At 38.2% G+C, this 17,823-nt stretch overlaps 1 protein-coding gene across 1 annotated transcript in view; it reads right to left on the bottom strand.

Moving 5' to 3' along the window:
- LOC140228414 (cadherin-23-like) overlaps positions 1–17,823 on the bottom strand; it is a 51,081-nt gene that overhangs the window by 11,429 nt on the left and 21,829 nt on the right. The window contains exons 14-26 of the mRNA XM_072308634.1: positions 16,843–17,127; positions 14,611–14,823; positions 12,383–12,696; positions 11,289–11,387; positions 10,039–10,228; positions 9,081–9,295; positions 8,141–8,317; positions 7,491–7,601; positions 6,883–7,030; positions 4,487–4,735; positions 2,066–2,185; positions 863–1,032; positions 353–441 (exon numbers count right to left, since the gene is read on the bottom strand). Of these exons, the coding sequence (XP_072164735.1) occupies positions 353–441; positions 863–1,032; positions 2,066–2,185; positions 4,487–4,735; positions 6,883–7,030; positions 7,491–7,601; positions 8,141–8,317; positions 9,081–9,295; positions 10,039–10,228; positions 11,289–11,387; positions 12,383–12,696; positions 14,611–14,823; positions 16,843–17,127 (2,380 nt within the window). The remainder of the gene's footprint in view (positions 1–352; positions 442–862; positions 1,033–2,065; positions 2,186–4,486; positions 4,736–6,882; positions 7,031–7,490; positions 7,602–8,140; positions 8,318–9,080; positions 9,296–10,038; positions 10,229–11,288; positions 11,388–12,382; positions 12,697–14,610; positions 14,824–16,842; positions 17,128–17,823) is intronic.

The following is a 17,823-nucleotide window of genomic DNA, read 5'->3' as shown; positions in this document are numbered from 1 at the left end:
GGTATGCATTTTCAGAGGACGTGCACCAAAAAGGGTCTGGAGGAACAAAGACGATAGGGAAGAGGGGGATTGGCAAAAGGACACAACAAGAAGATGGGGGAAGTTTCTAAACAGATTAAAGTGTTTCTTCGATTCGATGAATGTCATTCTTTTTCGCAAAGGTTTCCGAGTAATACAAAAAGCGTTCAGTATTGATTGTGAAAAAGATCGCTTTGATTATCTTAAAAAACATAATTGGGACCCTTACAACGAAATGAAAGTTAAAAATGGTGCTTCTCAATGAAAACCATGGTATCTCTTATTACTACACAGGTCTCGAGAAAGAAGCAAAGAAGAAGGAGTTGAAACTTACCGTGCAAACTCCTCCTGAATGGTTAATACGTTATTAACCTCATCCTTGAAGAGAACACTAACCTGGTCGATTTCTCTAAGCAAGTACACCTGTATCGGAAGAGAGAAGAAATTTCTGTTGTTGTCATTTTAAGTTTGTATTATGATATGACCAAATAGATTGTAGCTCATTGCTGTAACCAAATCGTGCTTATTTCAAACTCAGTACAATTCAACCTCTCTCTGTCTCCCCTCCTTATATCGCAGAACTTATTCATCACTAAACACATTCCATCATAAAATCTCCAATTATTACAACACAACAACTTAATTTGTCAGTCTATCCTGTAAACACGCAAACATTTTGGTAATTAATCATTCTTCTTTTTTTTGGTTGACTTTCTAGAGTTGCTGTTTTTATATTTTGTTGATTTCTCAAATCATTGACAACATCTCAACGGAAACACGCTCGTGACAATGTTCATAATTATGTATTGGTATGAGTGTACTGGAATAAATGCGTAGAGCTTACTGAAAAGGTTGTGTTGTCATTCAGCTCTGGATCTTTGCTGTCTTTAGCCATAGCCACAATGATGTAATAGTGGTCTTCACTACTCAAGGCTGGTTTCAATTGGACAATCACATTGCCTGACTCTGAAGATATCGCAAATGTCTCAATTTTGTCGCTCAGCAGCACGTCGTCTGTGGTGGCGAGAAGAGTACACAATCAGAATGCTGACCAGATGTTAGTGTAGTGGTGGTGATGGGGGGAGAGGGAGATGTCGGAATACTGTCCGAGAGAACACTACAAGGTATTGACAACAGCAACACAAATCAGAATGACAACTACAAAACAGGGCATTTGCCAACTTGTGTATGGTCCACTTTGGATGCATGCAAGTGAAGTATAATCTACGAATGTAAGAAAAGATAAAAGTACAGGGTATCTCGTAAAAGTTGAAAATTATATTAGTAGCCTAGTATAATACAGTATGACTGGCGTTGATCATCGCCGATACCATGATACCCTTGGACTGTTGGAAGAATACTGTTAGTGATGGTCTACTGATGGACGTCATTCGAATCAATGCTCCACCTTCATAATCTCTAGGTAAGGTCCGAAAAAGAAAAAGACGAAACAGGAAAAACCAACTAACTAAACAAATAAAACAAAACATGAAATAGTGAGTACAACTAAACTGGTTGAGACCATTTTGGCCATAATCGTATTAGCGATGTCGAGAAAATTACAACATTAACAATTTTTTGATGACACAATTAAAAAAAAAATAATCTTCAAAAAAAAATGAACATGTGTTTCAGCATAATTATAGCCATTTACCCTCCTAAGTTACATTCAGCAGATTCGCATGTTATGTAAAGCTGGTATAATAATTCGATCTAGGAGAAAAAAAAAAGATGGGCCTACCGGTAAAAGCTTCACCGTAGGGATCGGCAATACTTTGCTTATTATTGACAGAAAAACACCAGGTATTTCTTGCATACGATACCAACAAGAAAATATTTCATAATCATATCTGCAGGCACACCTCTAAATCGTTGGTTACGAATAATAGCCACATTAATACGAAGTTTATTTCAAGTCAATATTGATTGTAAATGATTGAAGCATTTGAATCAGCTGAATCAACACTAGAAACAGGCATCTGCGTTTACTTGCACAAAAGCTAAAGAATGGGCAAAAATAATCTGACATAAAAAACAAGTAAAGTACCTTCATCGTAGGAGGCTTGGTTCACTATTTCGTACTCCACTACAGCATTTTCACCCTCATCTGGATCCACAGCCTTCACTGTTATTATGGACTCGCCGGGGTTAGTGGTGTACAGTAGACCTGTACAATTAAATGAGAATTTCATAATGTAATCTTAACTGCTGGCGTATCATTGAATTAAAAAAAAAAACAAGTTAGTTGTAGACATTTCTTTTTCGTACGAACGAACTTTAGTACGAATGAAAGCATTCTTACCCAACACGGAAATTATAAGAGTTGATTAAACAGTATAGGACTTTTAAATAGTGTTGTGCAGCTACCTCCTTATAAGTATATTCGCAAGTCCTGTAAAAATAAAAAGGGTCTTTGGTTCACAATATCAATGACACTGATCACGCATAAAGCATAGAACTTACCTAAGAAGGAAAGTTTTGACACTTTTCTTTATGTAAGAAAAAAAGGTACTTGCGTCTTTGAGCAAATATGTAAGGGCAACAGTAGGTCTTTTTCACTAGAATAATCCTACTAAAATAAACATTTTACTTGCTTGCAATTTTTGGGAAGTGGGTGAGCCTGGTACGCACCCGTTGTCCTTCACATCTCATCATCACATCACATTACATCAAATTATATCACATCACATTACATCACATCACATCACATCACATCACATCACAACACATCACATCACATCACATCACATCACATCACATCACATCACATCACATCACATCACATCACAACACAACACACCACACCACACCACACCACACCACACACACCACAACACATCACATCACATCACATCACATCACATCACATCACATCACATCACATCACATCACATTAAATCACTACACATCCCTTCACATCAAATCGCATCACATACCTTCACATCCTTTCACATCACAGCACATCACATCACATCACATCAAATCACATCACATCCCTCCACATCACATCCCTCCACATCACATCCCTCCACATCCGTTTACATCACAATACATCACATCATATATCACCACATCACATCACATCACATCACATCACATCCCTTCACATCACATCACATCACATCACATCACATCACATCACATCACGTCACGTCACGTCATATCACATCACATCACATCACATCAAATCACATCACATCCCTCCACATCACATCCCTCCACATCACATCCCTTCACATCCGTTTACATCACAACACATCACATCATATCACCACATCACATCACATCACATCACATCACATCACATCCCTTCACATCACATCACATCACATCATATATCATCACAGCACATCACAGCACATCACATCACATCACATCACATCCCTTCACATCACATCACATCACATCATATATCATCACATCACATCACATCACATCACATCACATCACATCACATCACAGTGTCATCTCCTTGATTACTACAGAGAGAATGCCTTGAAAAAGAATAGACATAATCGCGAACGTGCTGCGAGCTTTTGTATACATGACTAATACCAAAAAAAAAAAAAACTTTGAGAATTCATAGAAATTCTTTGTCCTCTTTGCTTGATTTCTCGAGCAAAGTGTGTCGGTAATAAACAATATGTTAAACAAATCTAAAGTCAAAATGATTTGAACTTCTTGATAGTATGTATATTATACACAATGGCTGAGGCTGGGAGAGACCATGTGATCCCTCCCAAGGACATAAATGGTTTGGAATACTACCGAGGGAGGTTATAGATATCGAAACTTAAGTAGCATTTAAAATCTCGAGATGCGAACAACCTCTATGCTTCCGACAGGATCGCCAGTCACTTGCTGTCTGGCCACAAATCCTTCTGATTTAGTTTTTAGGTCATTATCATAGCATCACGAAAAACACGTAAAAGCTAGTTTTCCACAACAGTTGACTCCACGCAACCACTGCCTTAGCGCGTCAAGCGCGTAATATCCAATATACTCAGTTGGTATACAGTTGTACCTACGAGGTCTTTTGCCATTCGTTCCACAAAAATAATAGGGAGCTTTAGATTTTAGACGCGCGGACGTTCAAAGAGAAAAAAACATGATCTGAGCGTGCGCAGTAGCGCGGATCAAGTTACTGCGCACGCTCAGATCATGTTTTTTTTTTCTCTTTGAACGTCCGCGCGTCTAAAATCTAAAGCTCCTTATTGTCCCTTGGGATAACATTCCCAAAAAGCTGTTGCTCATGGCAGGAATAATCCACCATATGTTATCACATGATCATTTTTTATCCAATCGCTAATCAGGACTTGACTGACCCGTGATTTTTGAAAAAAAAAATAGTACTCATCATGTGTGAACCAAAGATAGGAACACAGGTCGTGAACATAACGTGTTTCAAGGAGTACTTTGACTCAATTGGTAACATGTATGCCGAACACCACTAAGACTTAGTTCTTACCAGCCGCATAGTTGTAGCTCAAGAACCTGGGTCGGCTGTCGTTGATATCCAAAACGAACACCGTCACCCAGGCTAACTCTTGGTTCATGTCAGGATCGACGACATCGCCTACCGATGGCTCGAAGTTGGGATCACTGTCGGCACGGACTACGAGAATGAACTGGTCAGTTTGCTCTCTGTCTATTTCCTTTGCCAGGGTCAAATTTCCGGAAGCGCTGTCGAGCTCGAAGTAGCCTTGTTCGTTCCCAGCTTAACAGCGACACAGAACAAGAAGAGAGGATCGTGCATACTGATATCACAGCTACAGAGCTCCATAAAGAAAACCGCAACCGTCATGATCGACCACTTTTGACTTGTGGTTTAAATAACAGGAAATCAAAATATCTCATTGAACATTATCGTTTAATATTGACAACTGAAAAAAAAAAGAATTAACTTGGAGTTGAAGGAAATCTAACGCAAATTAGAAGTCATCAGTCAGATTTGTGTCGGCTTGTGGCCCATGTCCATGATTATGGCCGTCCTTGAAATTTCTTGTTTTGCCACTTTCTCGTCATTTTCGCCAGAAATAAGTTGGAGAATATCGAAAAAAAAATCTTTACACATTGTTTTAATTTCTGTATTTTGATACCAAAAAAAAAAAAACCGAGATGAGAAAAACAATCCGGATAAAATTTCAGTTCGTAATGTCAGGAGTTCTCCACGACTATCCAAATTGAAGACGAATTAATATTTGAGTATCGCCCTTCAGTGATATGAATCTCTGTCAGTCTCCCTTCTGTCTTTCATTACTTCTCCTTTTCACTGACTCACGAAACTTTGAAATGTTACCATGAAGGAAACTCGGACTACAAGAGTATACTCTTCGCATATGCCCTAAGGCTTGTCAACTTTTTATGTACTTCTGAAGTTTTGTGTGATACAACGATAATTATAACCCCGAGGAGTATCCATTTTCTCAGTACAAAAGAGAAAATATTCCATTAAACACAATGAATAGATATATGCAAAACATCACAGCAACATGCTACAGATAACTAGAAAGAGATCTGTACTTCGAGACAATCTTAAAGTGCATATTCTTTAAGAAAGAAATGTACATTAAAAGAAAAACATGTTGAAAATCAGAATGAATATCAATTTTCGTCTGAAACGTGTCCGACCTTATTGAGGTAAAAATGGAGACTATGTGAGAGGGTTATGTGTTTGCAAGAACATAGTACAAGGAACCATTGGAAGAGATTTATGATAATAAGTAGCAGGTATTTTATACAACAGTGTACAATGACTGAAATAGCGATGGACAGGTATTAACTGTAAATGAGATAATGGCAGACGATGATTTAGATGATTGCTCAATAGGTGCCAGGAGGTTAAATATATCGACTTCCAACTGGATGTTATTCAGAAGGCTTTCAGTTTTCTTTTGATGTACAAATGATGGAATTTTACATCATGAAATACAACCAAAACAAATACCGTTCAGAAATATGTTCAAAGATGTAAATAATAACATATGCTGTAAAGTATTTGTAACTGTACCCTCATTTAAAAGCTCATTATTATGTTTTCGATCGCTTCCGACAAATGAAACTGGTATGAAATAATCTTCAAGTACAGTTCTTCATTCACTTGTATGTAGGATTAGTGTAAGACATGAAAAGTCGAGTAGTTTTGATGTTCATTTGATTAATTTTTGTGCGATATTTATTCTCGCATCTCCGTGTCTGTACATGTACCAGTACGTACCACTCATCTTATAAGAAGGGACGGCGAAAAGTAATTGCCATCATAAAGACATATTTTCGAGATTAGCTGCATGGCTATCATGCAATGAGACATGAATCAATTGTCTTCGTATCTGTGGGACAGCTCCAGTTTGGCACATAATATACTTGACATATTTTTGTGTCCTGGCATCTAACATGGTATCAAAGGAAACAAGAGTGATTTTACTTCATCTCTTGAACCTCCTTGTAGGTCACCGGCCTGTATTAGAAGCATTGGTTGTTGCCGTAGTGAAACAATATGGGTTTAAAGGCATAATTTACCATTTGCAGATGAAAGCATTAGTGCTTTAAAATAGTTCTTAAATGTGAGTTAGGGATAGAAACAACCACTGTCAAAATTTGAATCCGTATAATCGATGTTAAGTGTTGTTAAATACACAAAATGTGAACAATAGTTATAATAAAAATGTTTCCAGACTAAACCGTATACAGTTACGGTTTACTGAGAAAAACCCTGATATCTCCTTATATTTTAGGTTTTATTGCAAATATTTAATATGGTAGGATGTTTTATGATACAACAGACCTACACATATGCATCAAATGTGATATCTTGAACATTTTTGAAATCACTGCTCCCAAAGGTAAACTGGACCTTTAACTCACAGACGAGATAGTAGTAGATCGTATTATACGTGTCGCTGTCTAGATCCACCGCTGCCGGAACAATTCCGACAAAGGTTCCCTCGGGCTCGTGTTCGAACACCATCATTTCTTCGTTAGGTGGTTCTAGTACCTCGTCGGAGCCAGTACCCTAAACGAGAGACGGACGCATTACGTTCTCAAAAGATAACACAAAAAATATTAACAAATGAATACACAACACACACATACATAAATGAAATTGATAAAAACGCAGATATTTATATTCTCATAAAGCATTTTCATTCTGCTGTTCTCAAGTCAGTGTATTAAATTTGACAAGCTCAAATGTTTATCAGCGTCTGGTTTTTGTAGAGAATGGTTGTATACGCACACATTAGCCACACCCAATTTTGCTCCCACAGCAGCAGTACCTATAGCACTGCGGACTGTCGAAATAAAATTTTGAAGCGACTCTAAATGCGAAATCTTCCGAAACATATTTTTTAACCTCCAGAGCATTGTGAATAAAATTCAATTTATCATTAAGATGGGGGGATCGTTTGAAGCAAATGTGTATTAAGCCCGACATACTACTACATATAGTTGTAAGCTCGAGAAAATGAACTTACCGGGCCCCAGAAAACCGGCTCGTTGTCATCTTTATCAATGACAATAACAGAGAAAGTGACATCTGACGTTGACGGTACACCCGTTGCGTTGTTAATGGCCTTCACGGTCAGCTGTTGATGATCAAAAGTTGACTAAGTTAATCTATTAAAGAAATACAGTAAGTTTCGTTATATTTATGGTCCTAATCATTTTTTTTTTAGATGTCTATACTGGAACGCGTTTGTTTCAAAGTTGTTCAAAGCTGTAATATGTCTTAAGTGGTATCTTTTGGATTAGATATCTCATAAAACTAGCACTACCAATAGATCTTCCACCGTGGTTGCTTACTAACACTCTTTAACCCCTTGAGGATAATAATATCTCTCTTTAAGATATTATACCTCTCTCAGTGTCTCTCTAAAAATTGTCCACCAGAAGAAAGACAGACAACAAAATTCATTTGCAGTAATTGCCAACCTAAATAGCCATATGCTATTACATTGAGGTTAGCTTTTGTGTATATATGTATTACAATAAGGATTATGTGCTTTATCCACAACTACAATGACTGGCTAAGAATGGTTGAAAGGTACAGGGAATAAAACATACCTCCGGTGTAAATACCATATGCTGAAAATGAATAATATTTGGTGAACGCGTGTACACTCACAATGTATTGTTCCTGAGTTTCCCTGTCGGTCAGGGTTATTATATTGATTTCCCCGGATTGTCTGCCGATTTCGAAGTGTTTATAATCATCTGTTGCACCAAGACTGGTATCAAATTCATAGAAGACTTCACCATTTGGGAGGGTAGCCTCGGCAGTAGTGACGTTTCCTGTGTAATTCTGCAAAGACAAGGTACCTTAAAAGTTATATTTATGAACTCGATTTAACATGGTGTTTGGAAAGTTTACAGTTCGTTATTCCGAAGATTCGTTATTCCGAAGGTTCGTTGGGAACACTGATATACAAAAAAAAAAATCATCTGTTTCTCACTTTTATTTTAGTGTATCTAGACAAAAAAAAAAATACAAACGGAGAAGGCAGTAAATGATGTACACATTATCACTCTATATAAGAGAACCACATTAGTAGGCCTACATGCCAAGCAGCCAAGTATAACACACTTCATAATATGTACAAACACTCCTCGTATGTCATTAGGCCTACAAACTCCCCATCACATGGGAACGTTCAAAATGAATGCAATTTTAGATCAATGCTCAAAACTCATTTCAATCAATCGTAATATGTGCTCTCTTTTTTGTTATCAACATATAGCAAGGTTAGTAATTATTATGTATTTGATACAGCTTTTCTGTTCTATATAAATGCGCTTAGAAACGCCCGTTTGAAGTTCCATGACGATTATGATGATGATGGTGATGATGATTATAATTATTATCTTATGATGATGATGATGACGACAATTGTAAGTACCACTACTATTTTCATCATAATTATCTTTATTAGCGTTATTTTGCAGGCGACGGACTGAACACTTCCATTCAAAAATCCTCTAGAAGCACCGTCATTATCTTTTGCAAAACACCATGGCAAAAATACACAAGTTGGTACTATTTCAGATCTTCAAGTTGTGGGGATTACCTCTTGCAGGCCAAATTCTTGAGCCTGCGTGGGATTGATGAACACCGGTCTATCATCGTTGTAGTCTGTTACAACGACCGTAAATTGATTCGGTTCCGAAAACATTTGAGGTACGCCCAGGTCATAGGCAGTGACGTTACATATGTAGCTGCCCGGTTCGAGAGAAGAACTGCTAACGGTCACCTGACCTGTTTCGCTGTCGATTTCGAAGTACGCTGGCGAAATAAAGCGAGAGTGTTTTCACAACCTGGGAAGTATTTTATGGCTTACTGTTTACAAGGGATTTCCTTTTTTCGTTCGAAACTGTGTTACTTCTTTAGTCTCTTGTCTGAGATTATTGAAACGTTTGCCGTTCTGTCGTTTCACTATTCTCGTTAGTATAGTCAAATTGGATATGGAGAAAAGAGCTATCAGTCACTTTAAATGGGTTTATATTCACCGAACCATGCTTTGATGGAGCACCTCTATTGAAACGTACATAAACGTCGAGAAAGTAACACACCATTGCAAGAAATGTCTAAAACCCATACATATTGCGGTATTGGGCTCATGGCAGCAAGAAATGTTGGCCTTTGAAGTGAGAATATGACCTGTTTCCAAACGGGAATCATGAAATAACTTACTTTATTGATAATGATATCGTTTTACTTGATATCAGTACTGCCTGGGGTAAATCATTGGAACATATAGATAGGTCCCCATGCCTTTCTGGTTGTCTTGAAGCATCAACATCACTGACTTGTCAAATTCCAATGTCGGGTACAATGTTTGCTCCAAAAGTATGTGTTACAACACTAGAAACAAACAAATTCTGTACTTCCAACTTAAGAGTCCGAAAGATCGTATCACAAGCTTTTTTTTTATATTATGTATTGCGAAAAGCCAAACCTGCCACAGTGCCAAGAAATATGAGCAATGGTTCAATGGCAAGTACGAATGCCGTACTGCCTGCTCCTACCTCGATCACCCAGGTTTTCCATAAAGTATCGGACTTCCGAGTTATAAGTCCCGGGTTCGTCGTCGTCCACGGCGGCGATGATGGTGACGCTGGAGCCTTGGTCAGCGACCTCCGAGATGGAGACGGTGAACGGAAAACTGGTCGAGAATTCGGGGGCTTCGTCATTCACATCGAGTACATTGATGGTCACCTGTTATGCATACGAGTGAAAGAAAGATGGTGTTGCCATTCACAACGATCGATGGAGAACATTTACCAGCTTCATTTGTGATGCAGGCGTCACACTGTCTCGAAGTTTAGCAAAGATGGACAAACGATAAAAGAAACGTTCAAAATCCCCTCTCATTGTAAAAACTTTGGGTTATTCGTGAGAGCATGCTACAGCCTTCGTATAACAACCTGTGGAGTTTCTCAGGCTGCAAACAAAAGAACGTACTTGCTTTGGCTTTTGATTGCTTTGGCTTTGTTTCAACCCAGTGCAGAGCAAACTTGGAGCAAAATAAAAATTTAAGATTCTATATTCGTACGGCCATCTGGTGTCGATTTTGGGACAATGTGACTCCATCCTAATGTTCATAGCGACTGGGTGATATGCTGTTCACATGGAAATAATGACTGTCGCCAATTCATAACCATGACTTATGGCAAGTGCATTGCTATTTGCACCGAGAACATAGATTGTAAACTGCTATATAAATAATCATATGAATGGTACGTAGAAGTGGTAATTTACATTGTCTGATTAAGAACATTGATCGCGTCATGTTACGAATATGCTGGTCGGTCATTTTCATCAACGCAAACTCGATGGCCACCTTTAGAGAATGTGCAAGAGAATACACATATTATATGTAAATGTTTGATAGTATAGGACAAACTATGCATACTTTGTAAAAGAGTGATGCACTATAAAAGGCATACGTGTAAGATCCGAAATTAGGCTTTTAGAAAAAAAACACACACACACAATGTTCGTAAAATACAAGGCAGGCGGCAAGATGTTACTGCGTTTTCTATTGTTTCTTGAAACGTGTATACATTTAATACACTTAATATTCCAGGGGTACAATCAACTCCAATAGTCGCCGATGATTAGTCTTATTAGTGATATCGCGCTGTAAAACCGTCAGAGTAGAGGCTGACTATACAGTAAGTGCTGACATTCAGAATAATGAAGATTGTATACAACATGAAAGGCATTGCTAGAAGACTAATGAAAGCACTGATCATGCTGATGGAATGATACGTACCTCTTCGTTGCTTTGTCTCTGCCCATCACTCGCCACTACAGTAAGGACGTATTGGGACTGAATCTCTCGGTCAAGTTCCTCCACGATTGTGATGTCACCCTGCACGGTTATTGATATGATAATATTACTTCTTCTTCTTCTTCTTCTTCTTCTTCTTCTTCTTCTTCTTCTTCTTCTTCTCCTTTTCTTTACACAGTCAAACCTGTCTAAAGCGGCCAGCCAAGGGCGACGAAAATGTGGCAGTCATATACAGGTGGCCACTATAGACAGACGGTCGCTAAGACAGGTTTGACTATAAATCGCTGATAACACGCGTCTGATATTATGTCAGTGTATCATTTTGAATTATCACGAATAGAAACGTCACAATCATTTCAGGAGTAGGGGTGATATCCCAATATTAATTTTGATATATTATGATATATTCTTATATTCTTCTGAAGTACAGTATTCAAGCTTGCTTAGTGTCCAGTGCTTGATCTGTGTCGCTGAACGCTCAGACGTATACTACATAAAGTTTTTGATGTACATTGTGATTTTGATTTTATCATAGAGACCCCCAAAAAAAAAGATGATTAAACGATTCTGGCGATTTCTCTGCCTGTCCTAATACCATTAAGATAACAGAGTTATATACATGTAATTATGTGTTTCTGTTGTTGCTGTTGTTGTTGTTGTTGTTGCTGCTGCTGCTGCTGCTGCTGTTGTGAAACTATATACATGGTACACAGTTGTACGTCACTGTAATCATACAGTGTTATGTGGTAGGGGGCATTTGCTCGAAAGAAGTCTGTTTTATTCTAAACGCAAACCAATGATATTATATTTACCACCACAGCTCAGGTCTACACGCAATGAGAAGAAGAATTAGTTTCCTTAATTTTTGAATTTACATTTGTTTTGTTTAAAGGCAAACCATTCATTTCTATATTAACAAGCTAACGTTCTCTCTCGGATAAATATATATTATTCAAGAATTTGTCTCTTAAATTCAACTTGATCATGGATGACTGCTTTATTACACAATGTACACTATTCATAAGTTACAGAACTGGAAGAAAAGACAACTCGAGATGGACAAAATCAACACTCACGCTTTGAATTCCAATGCGGAATATCCCTTCCGCATCTCCCGTTGAGATCTTGTATGTCACGTTCCCATAGACGGGGTCTTCATCGATGGCCTGTACAACCAGGACAGTGCTGTCGACTTCGGCATCTTCGTAAACGTCTACTTCAGTGGGTATCGACTCGTTGAACTCCGGTGAGTGGTCATTCACATCTTCGATGTATATGACACGGACCGTGTCGTTGATCTGTGGGGGATTCCCTTCATCTCTGGCTCGAATTGTAATTGTCAGAGAAGAATGTTTTTCTCTGTCAATAGGTTGTGCCACTTTGAGAATGCCTGGACGAAAAAGGAATTCAAGTTGCTGAAATTGTTTACCAATCTGTTAAAACTAAGCTGACAAACGATACAATGTGCCTCTTACATGAAGCGTACGATTGAAGATTTATTTGACGGCAGTACGAATGAAAGTCTGTACAGGTAAAATATTTTCATGGAAATGAACAATTAGTTTCATAACACATGCATTTTTTGTTGTAATACATTTTACGTTTTTTTTTTCGTTGAATCTGTATCGACAACAAACATGTTTTATTGGAAATAGAATTTCATTTGAAATGAATTGGATTGAAGTTTTTGACAGTGTGCTTGATCTTCTAAAGGTAACATGTGAACAGCATGAACTCCAGAATGTGCTTGACAACTTGAAGTTATTCTACTGTATGAACATAAAACAACTTAGGTACTTTTCTCTGACAACAAAACTGACTTCGTTTTTTCAGTCCTTATATAAATGACCTTAAGCAAATTGTTCTTTGTATAAGTCAGTTAGGGTTTCGATCGGCATATCAGAGGCACACTATAAGTTCTACTGAATGAACTCGGGTAGGTTTCTTGAGTGACGTTGCTGAGACGTTATTACAGATCGATCTTCTCATGCGTCTTTCAGGACGCAACTATATATGACATCCTAGGGATCATTTTGATGGTACACCGGATTACTCGGATTACAGGTCTCATACAAACCCATTGTTTGTTTGTTTTTTTTCAATTGCGTACACTCTCCATTTACGACATTCATTACCTCCAAAGTGCCGTCTTATGTATAGATTCCATTCCCAAGAACTCCCCACCAACCTGTTAAACATGTTTTGTTTTAATTCGGCTATTCATCAACCAGAACCTCTACAAATGTGCACCTAGAAAATCCAAAAACTGCCCTTGCCCATCGATCCATACGACATGCCGGTCCTGACATCTGGAATTTTCTTTCTCCTGAAGTGCGACGGTGCCAATCAAAGCATACTTTTAGAAGACTAGTAAAGAATACCATTCTTTGCAAATATGTTTAAACAATACCATTTGCATGGTTCTTGCCTGCTCTCTCGCCCCAGGTTCACAGGTTTATTTTGTCATACGTACATTGCGTACAGTATACCTAATATCAGCGAGTCTTTCTATGTTAGTTGTTACCAGAATTGTCAATCTTGTATACATTTAACTACCATGATGTAGAGTATCCTTCTCCTGATCTCTTCCTCTCACTTTTTTTTCTCTTTTTCTCTCCTTCTCTCATTTTCCTATCTACGAACAAATTGAATGCGCATAATACATTTTTTGAATGATGTTTCTACACATTACGTGTACGTTATCCATACTGGACGTCCCAGTCAAGCTTTTCATAGCTTATGACGATCCAGACAAGATGTATAATAATAATATATGTTTCATGTACAAACTATGTGCATATTTGTGAATAATGTATGTAATGCATTTTGTCAATAAATCAAATCAAATCAAATCAAACATGTTTACTTTCTTTGCCTTTGCATAAAATAGGCACAAATCCTCTGTTCTTCACATGTTGAGCTCATTAAATTTATTGTTCGAGTTCCCTCAACTGACGTTATGATTGACGCGCTGTGAATGTGACATTACAACGAACCTTAGATCTGCGACGCTGCTGTTTTTACGTGTGTGTGTTGTTGTTGTTGTTGTGTTTCTTTTGTTTTTATCTTGTTTTGTTTTATTTTGTCCTTTTACTGTTTTTGGCACGCCCTGTGGATTGGGCAAGAAATAATTGAAACAGCTGTCTCGCGCGTGTGCAGAACAACACTTTTGTCAACAGCCGCGTCGCAGGATAAGCGTCGCAGATCTTAAGTTCGCTTACGTCAAGTGTAAAACAAATGCGTATGACCCTGACGTCTTAGTATTACCATGGGCCTACAACCGTAGGTCCATGGTATTACTTACCAGTCGTTGCCTCTATCTCAACTAATCCCGAAGCATTGTTTGGCAGCTCATATCTGACTATCCCGTTAGCTCCATCATCCGGATCCTCGGCTCGGATGTCCACACTGATGACCATGCCCACCTGGTCCGTTTCAGCCACAGAAAAGGAGTCTGGGAGGTCGATATACTGAGGCACGTTGTCGTTCACGTCGAGGACTGTCACGGTCAGCTCAGCTGGGGGAGGGGGGAGGGGCGGGGGGGGGGGGGTTGGAGAGAGACAGTTTGGTTACATGAAAGGAGCACTGATCCGATTATACGCTCAGTCTTTCAGATATAATGGTATATGGTGTCGATGGTATCAGAGACGACTGCGTTATGATTATTTTCAAGTTGACTGGAGAGGTCAACTAAATTGGGCTGCTCTTTTTCAATGAAATCTCATTATTTTTTTATTCAAACCTTCTAATACATTTCGTGAAGTGTGAGATAGGGTTCCTCTTTATAACGTCAATAACTGCTGCATTTTTCTTGGAAACGACCACAATCACAAGATGTAAAAAATGTCCATGATTTTATACTGGATGTATGGTAACCGTCCTGTTAACCAACTTATGGCTTAACCCTAACTAGGCCGGGCTATTCAGGTAGTTGATAGAGCCGGGGGGGGGGGGGGCCTCCCAGGCCCCCCCCCCCTCCAGATCTCGGCCGTCGACCGCCCGATCGCGACGAAAATTGGCACACACATTGCCTATGATGTAATCTATAATACCATGAAGTTAATTTTTAAAAAAATTATCATTTATGCTAAATTATGCTAATTTATGCATAATGATGAATGAAATCAGACTATTTGGTATAAATCACAAAATAAAGCTCAAAACAGGCAAATCTTTTGTGTAAATATTCTTTTTAGTGTCCTTAGCAAATGTAATAAAAAATTGTGACATAACAAAGAATTCTTAAGCATTTTATTGTTTTTTGAATTTCTTATGTATTTCTTTGTTTTTTCGACTTTATGTTTCTCGTTGTTTTTTCGATGAAGTTTGTCCGTGACATCGCTCCGAACAAGAAAATATGTTATTCATTGATTTTAATCAATAAAACACCAAAATAATCATGTTTTTATGAAATTTGCCTGTATAAAGCACAGTTTGCACTGAAATTGTACACGAATTCACGTTTTTGAGCAATTTTTGGTCTGACATGCATGTCCATATTTACGTGTAACTTCGGAACCACGCGCCCGAGTGTCGCAAATTTGGTGTCAAAAGATTCGGGAGACTCGAAAGAAAAAAGTCATGAAACATCGCGGCGATAACTATTGGTTCTTACGTACCATGGATTGATAATAAGAAAGTATATATCCCGTTTGCAAGAACTGATTATTTCAAATGTTCTTTTTACCTCAAGACTTCACAAGAATGGAATTCATTGCCAAGTAACATTGTAGCCAGTACATCTCTTTCTCGCTTTAAATATTTATTAAGACAGTTTTTATGTATGTGAATTCATTCTACAATGTATCATGTATATCATATAAGTCTCATTTGATGAATTTTAACCTTACTCTGTCCGGTGCAATATTAATGTGCATATACTATGATATAGACTTTTTTTTAATGTATTCGTCCATGCTTTAATATTCCGCTAGTATACCCTGCAATATGGTTTGTTGTCTTAGATGATTATTCCTCTTGCGATATCACTTATTTACATTTTATCCTGGTTACCCATTTTTTGTGCAATATATTGCTGTTCCGAAGGCCAGAGTTTGATTTCATTGTCATTTTACAATAACTGTATTATATTTGTATCAATATGTATTTAGATTTTTGTATTTCAATGTACCAATCATAATTTTTAATTTGTTTAATATTGTGATGATGTACTCCAGGGATGCAGACATGCATGGGTATTCGTACCTTTTTTTGCACCCCTAGACATGTTGTTTTTGATTTGTCTGAATAAATACAATACAATACAATACAATATAGCTTTTTGCGATTGCGATACATCCCCTGGCGCGGAACCTTGGGGGGGGGGGGGCCTCGGAGCCCCCCCCCCCCCCCCCCCGGCCTAGTTAGGGTTAATCTGCACAACAACTATTATAAGATACAAATAATAATGTCCACATACTACGCAAATAACCGCACTGCAATTCCATAGCTCTCTTCTCTATTCAAAACCGTAGACATATTTTCAGTTCGAACTGCCTCTGAATCTATACTTGCAATAAAATTATTCTGGCATTACCTTCGTCAGATTGACTGTCTGACATTTCAGCATTCGTATCCTCTACTTGAAGAGATATATCGAATCTTTGAACTGTTTCCCTGTCCAATGGCTCCTGAAGAAATATTTCACCAGTCGTGTTTTTCACTCCGAACTGAGATGAGAAATCCCCAGACAATTCCACGTTGTTTTCGTCAAAGGCACCCACTGAAGTGATAGAATAGACTAGAGTACTGTCTTCGTCGGGATCAGTCGCATTCAGCCAGGCAAGAACCATGCATACTCCAGAGTCGCAGGAAGTAGTATCTATGGGTACAATCAGAAAAAAAAAAAAGTTTTTCGTAAAGGGTTGATTTCACTTTTCATTGATATCAAGTGTCTCTTAATAATGATCCAACAATATCATTCTTACTAGCCCTGATATCTAATGGAAACTGGATAGAAACTCGGTTATTAAAGTGAGCTGATTCTTATCTAATTACTAGTACTAATATTTGATAAACTAGATTTCATATTGTTACTAGCATTTCATGAAGCATCACAGTTCAAACCGCACAATATGGCGAAAGCTAGGATTTTTCCCCGTATACTATATGATTATATCGATATCAAAGATGATAGCATCATTAGTAGTATGGCGTACATGTATCTTCGATAAACGGAAACGCTCACTTTCCATCAGCAATCATAATCGTCTGCATGTAACGGTATGAAACTCCGCGTAATCTTCGGGTTGATGTTAGTGGGTATTGAATTATTTCATCTCAAGTACGCAGTGTCGAGGGGGGCGCACTCCCCTCCCCCTTTATTTTTCGTTTAAAAAAAATGAAATGAAACCCGGAAGGAGCACCAGAAATATTAGTTGCCCCCCCCCCCCCCCATCCCTACCCCTTTACAGAATTCCTGGATCCGCCCCTGGTACGGGTAGTGAAAGTATCATAAAATCTGACAAAAATGATAACACCGGTCACAGTCACAAACATGCCAATTAGAGTGACGTGA

The sequence above is a fragment of the Diadema setosum genome, chromosome 5 (assembly GCF_964275005.1).
Source record: "Diadema setosum chromosome 5, eeDiaSeto1, whole genome shotgun sequence".
In the NCBI taxonomy this organism is placed as follows: domain Eukaryota; kingdom Metazoa; phylum Echinodermata; class Echinoidea; order Diadematoida; family Diadematidae; genus Diadema; species Diadema setosum.
The sequence above is the reverse complement of the archived record's forward strand: the minus strand, read 5'-3'. Positions and strand labels throughout refer to the sequence as shown.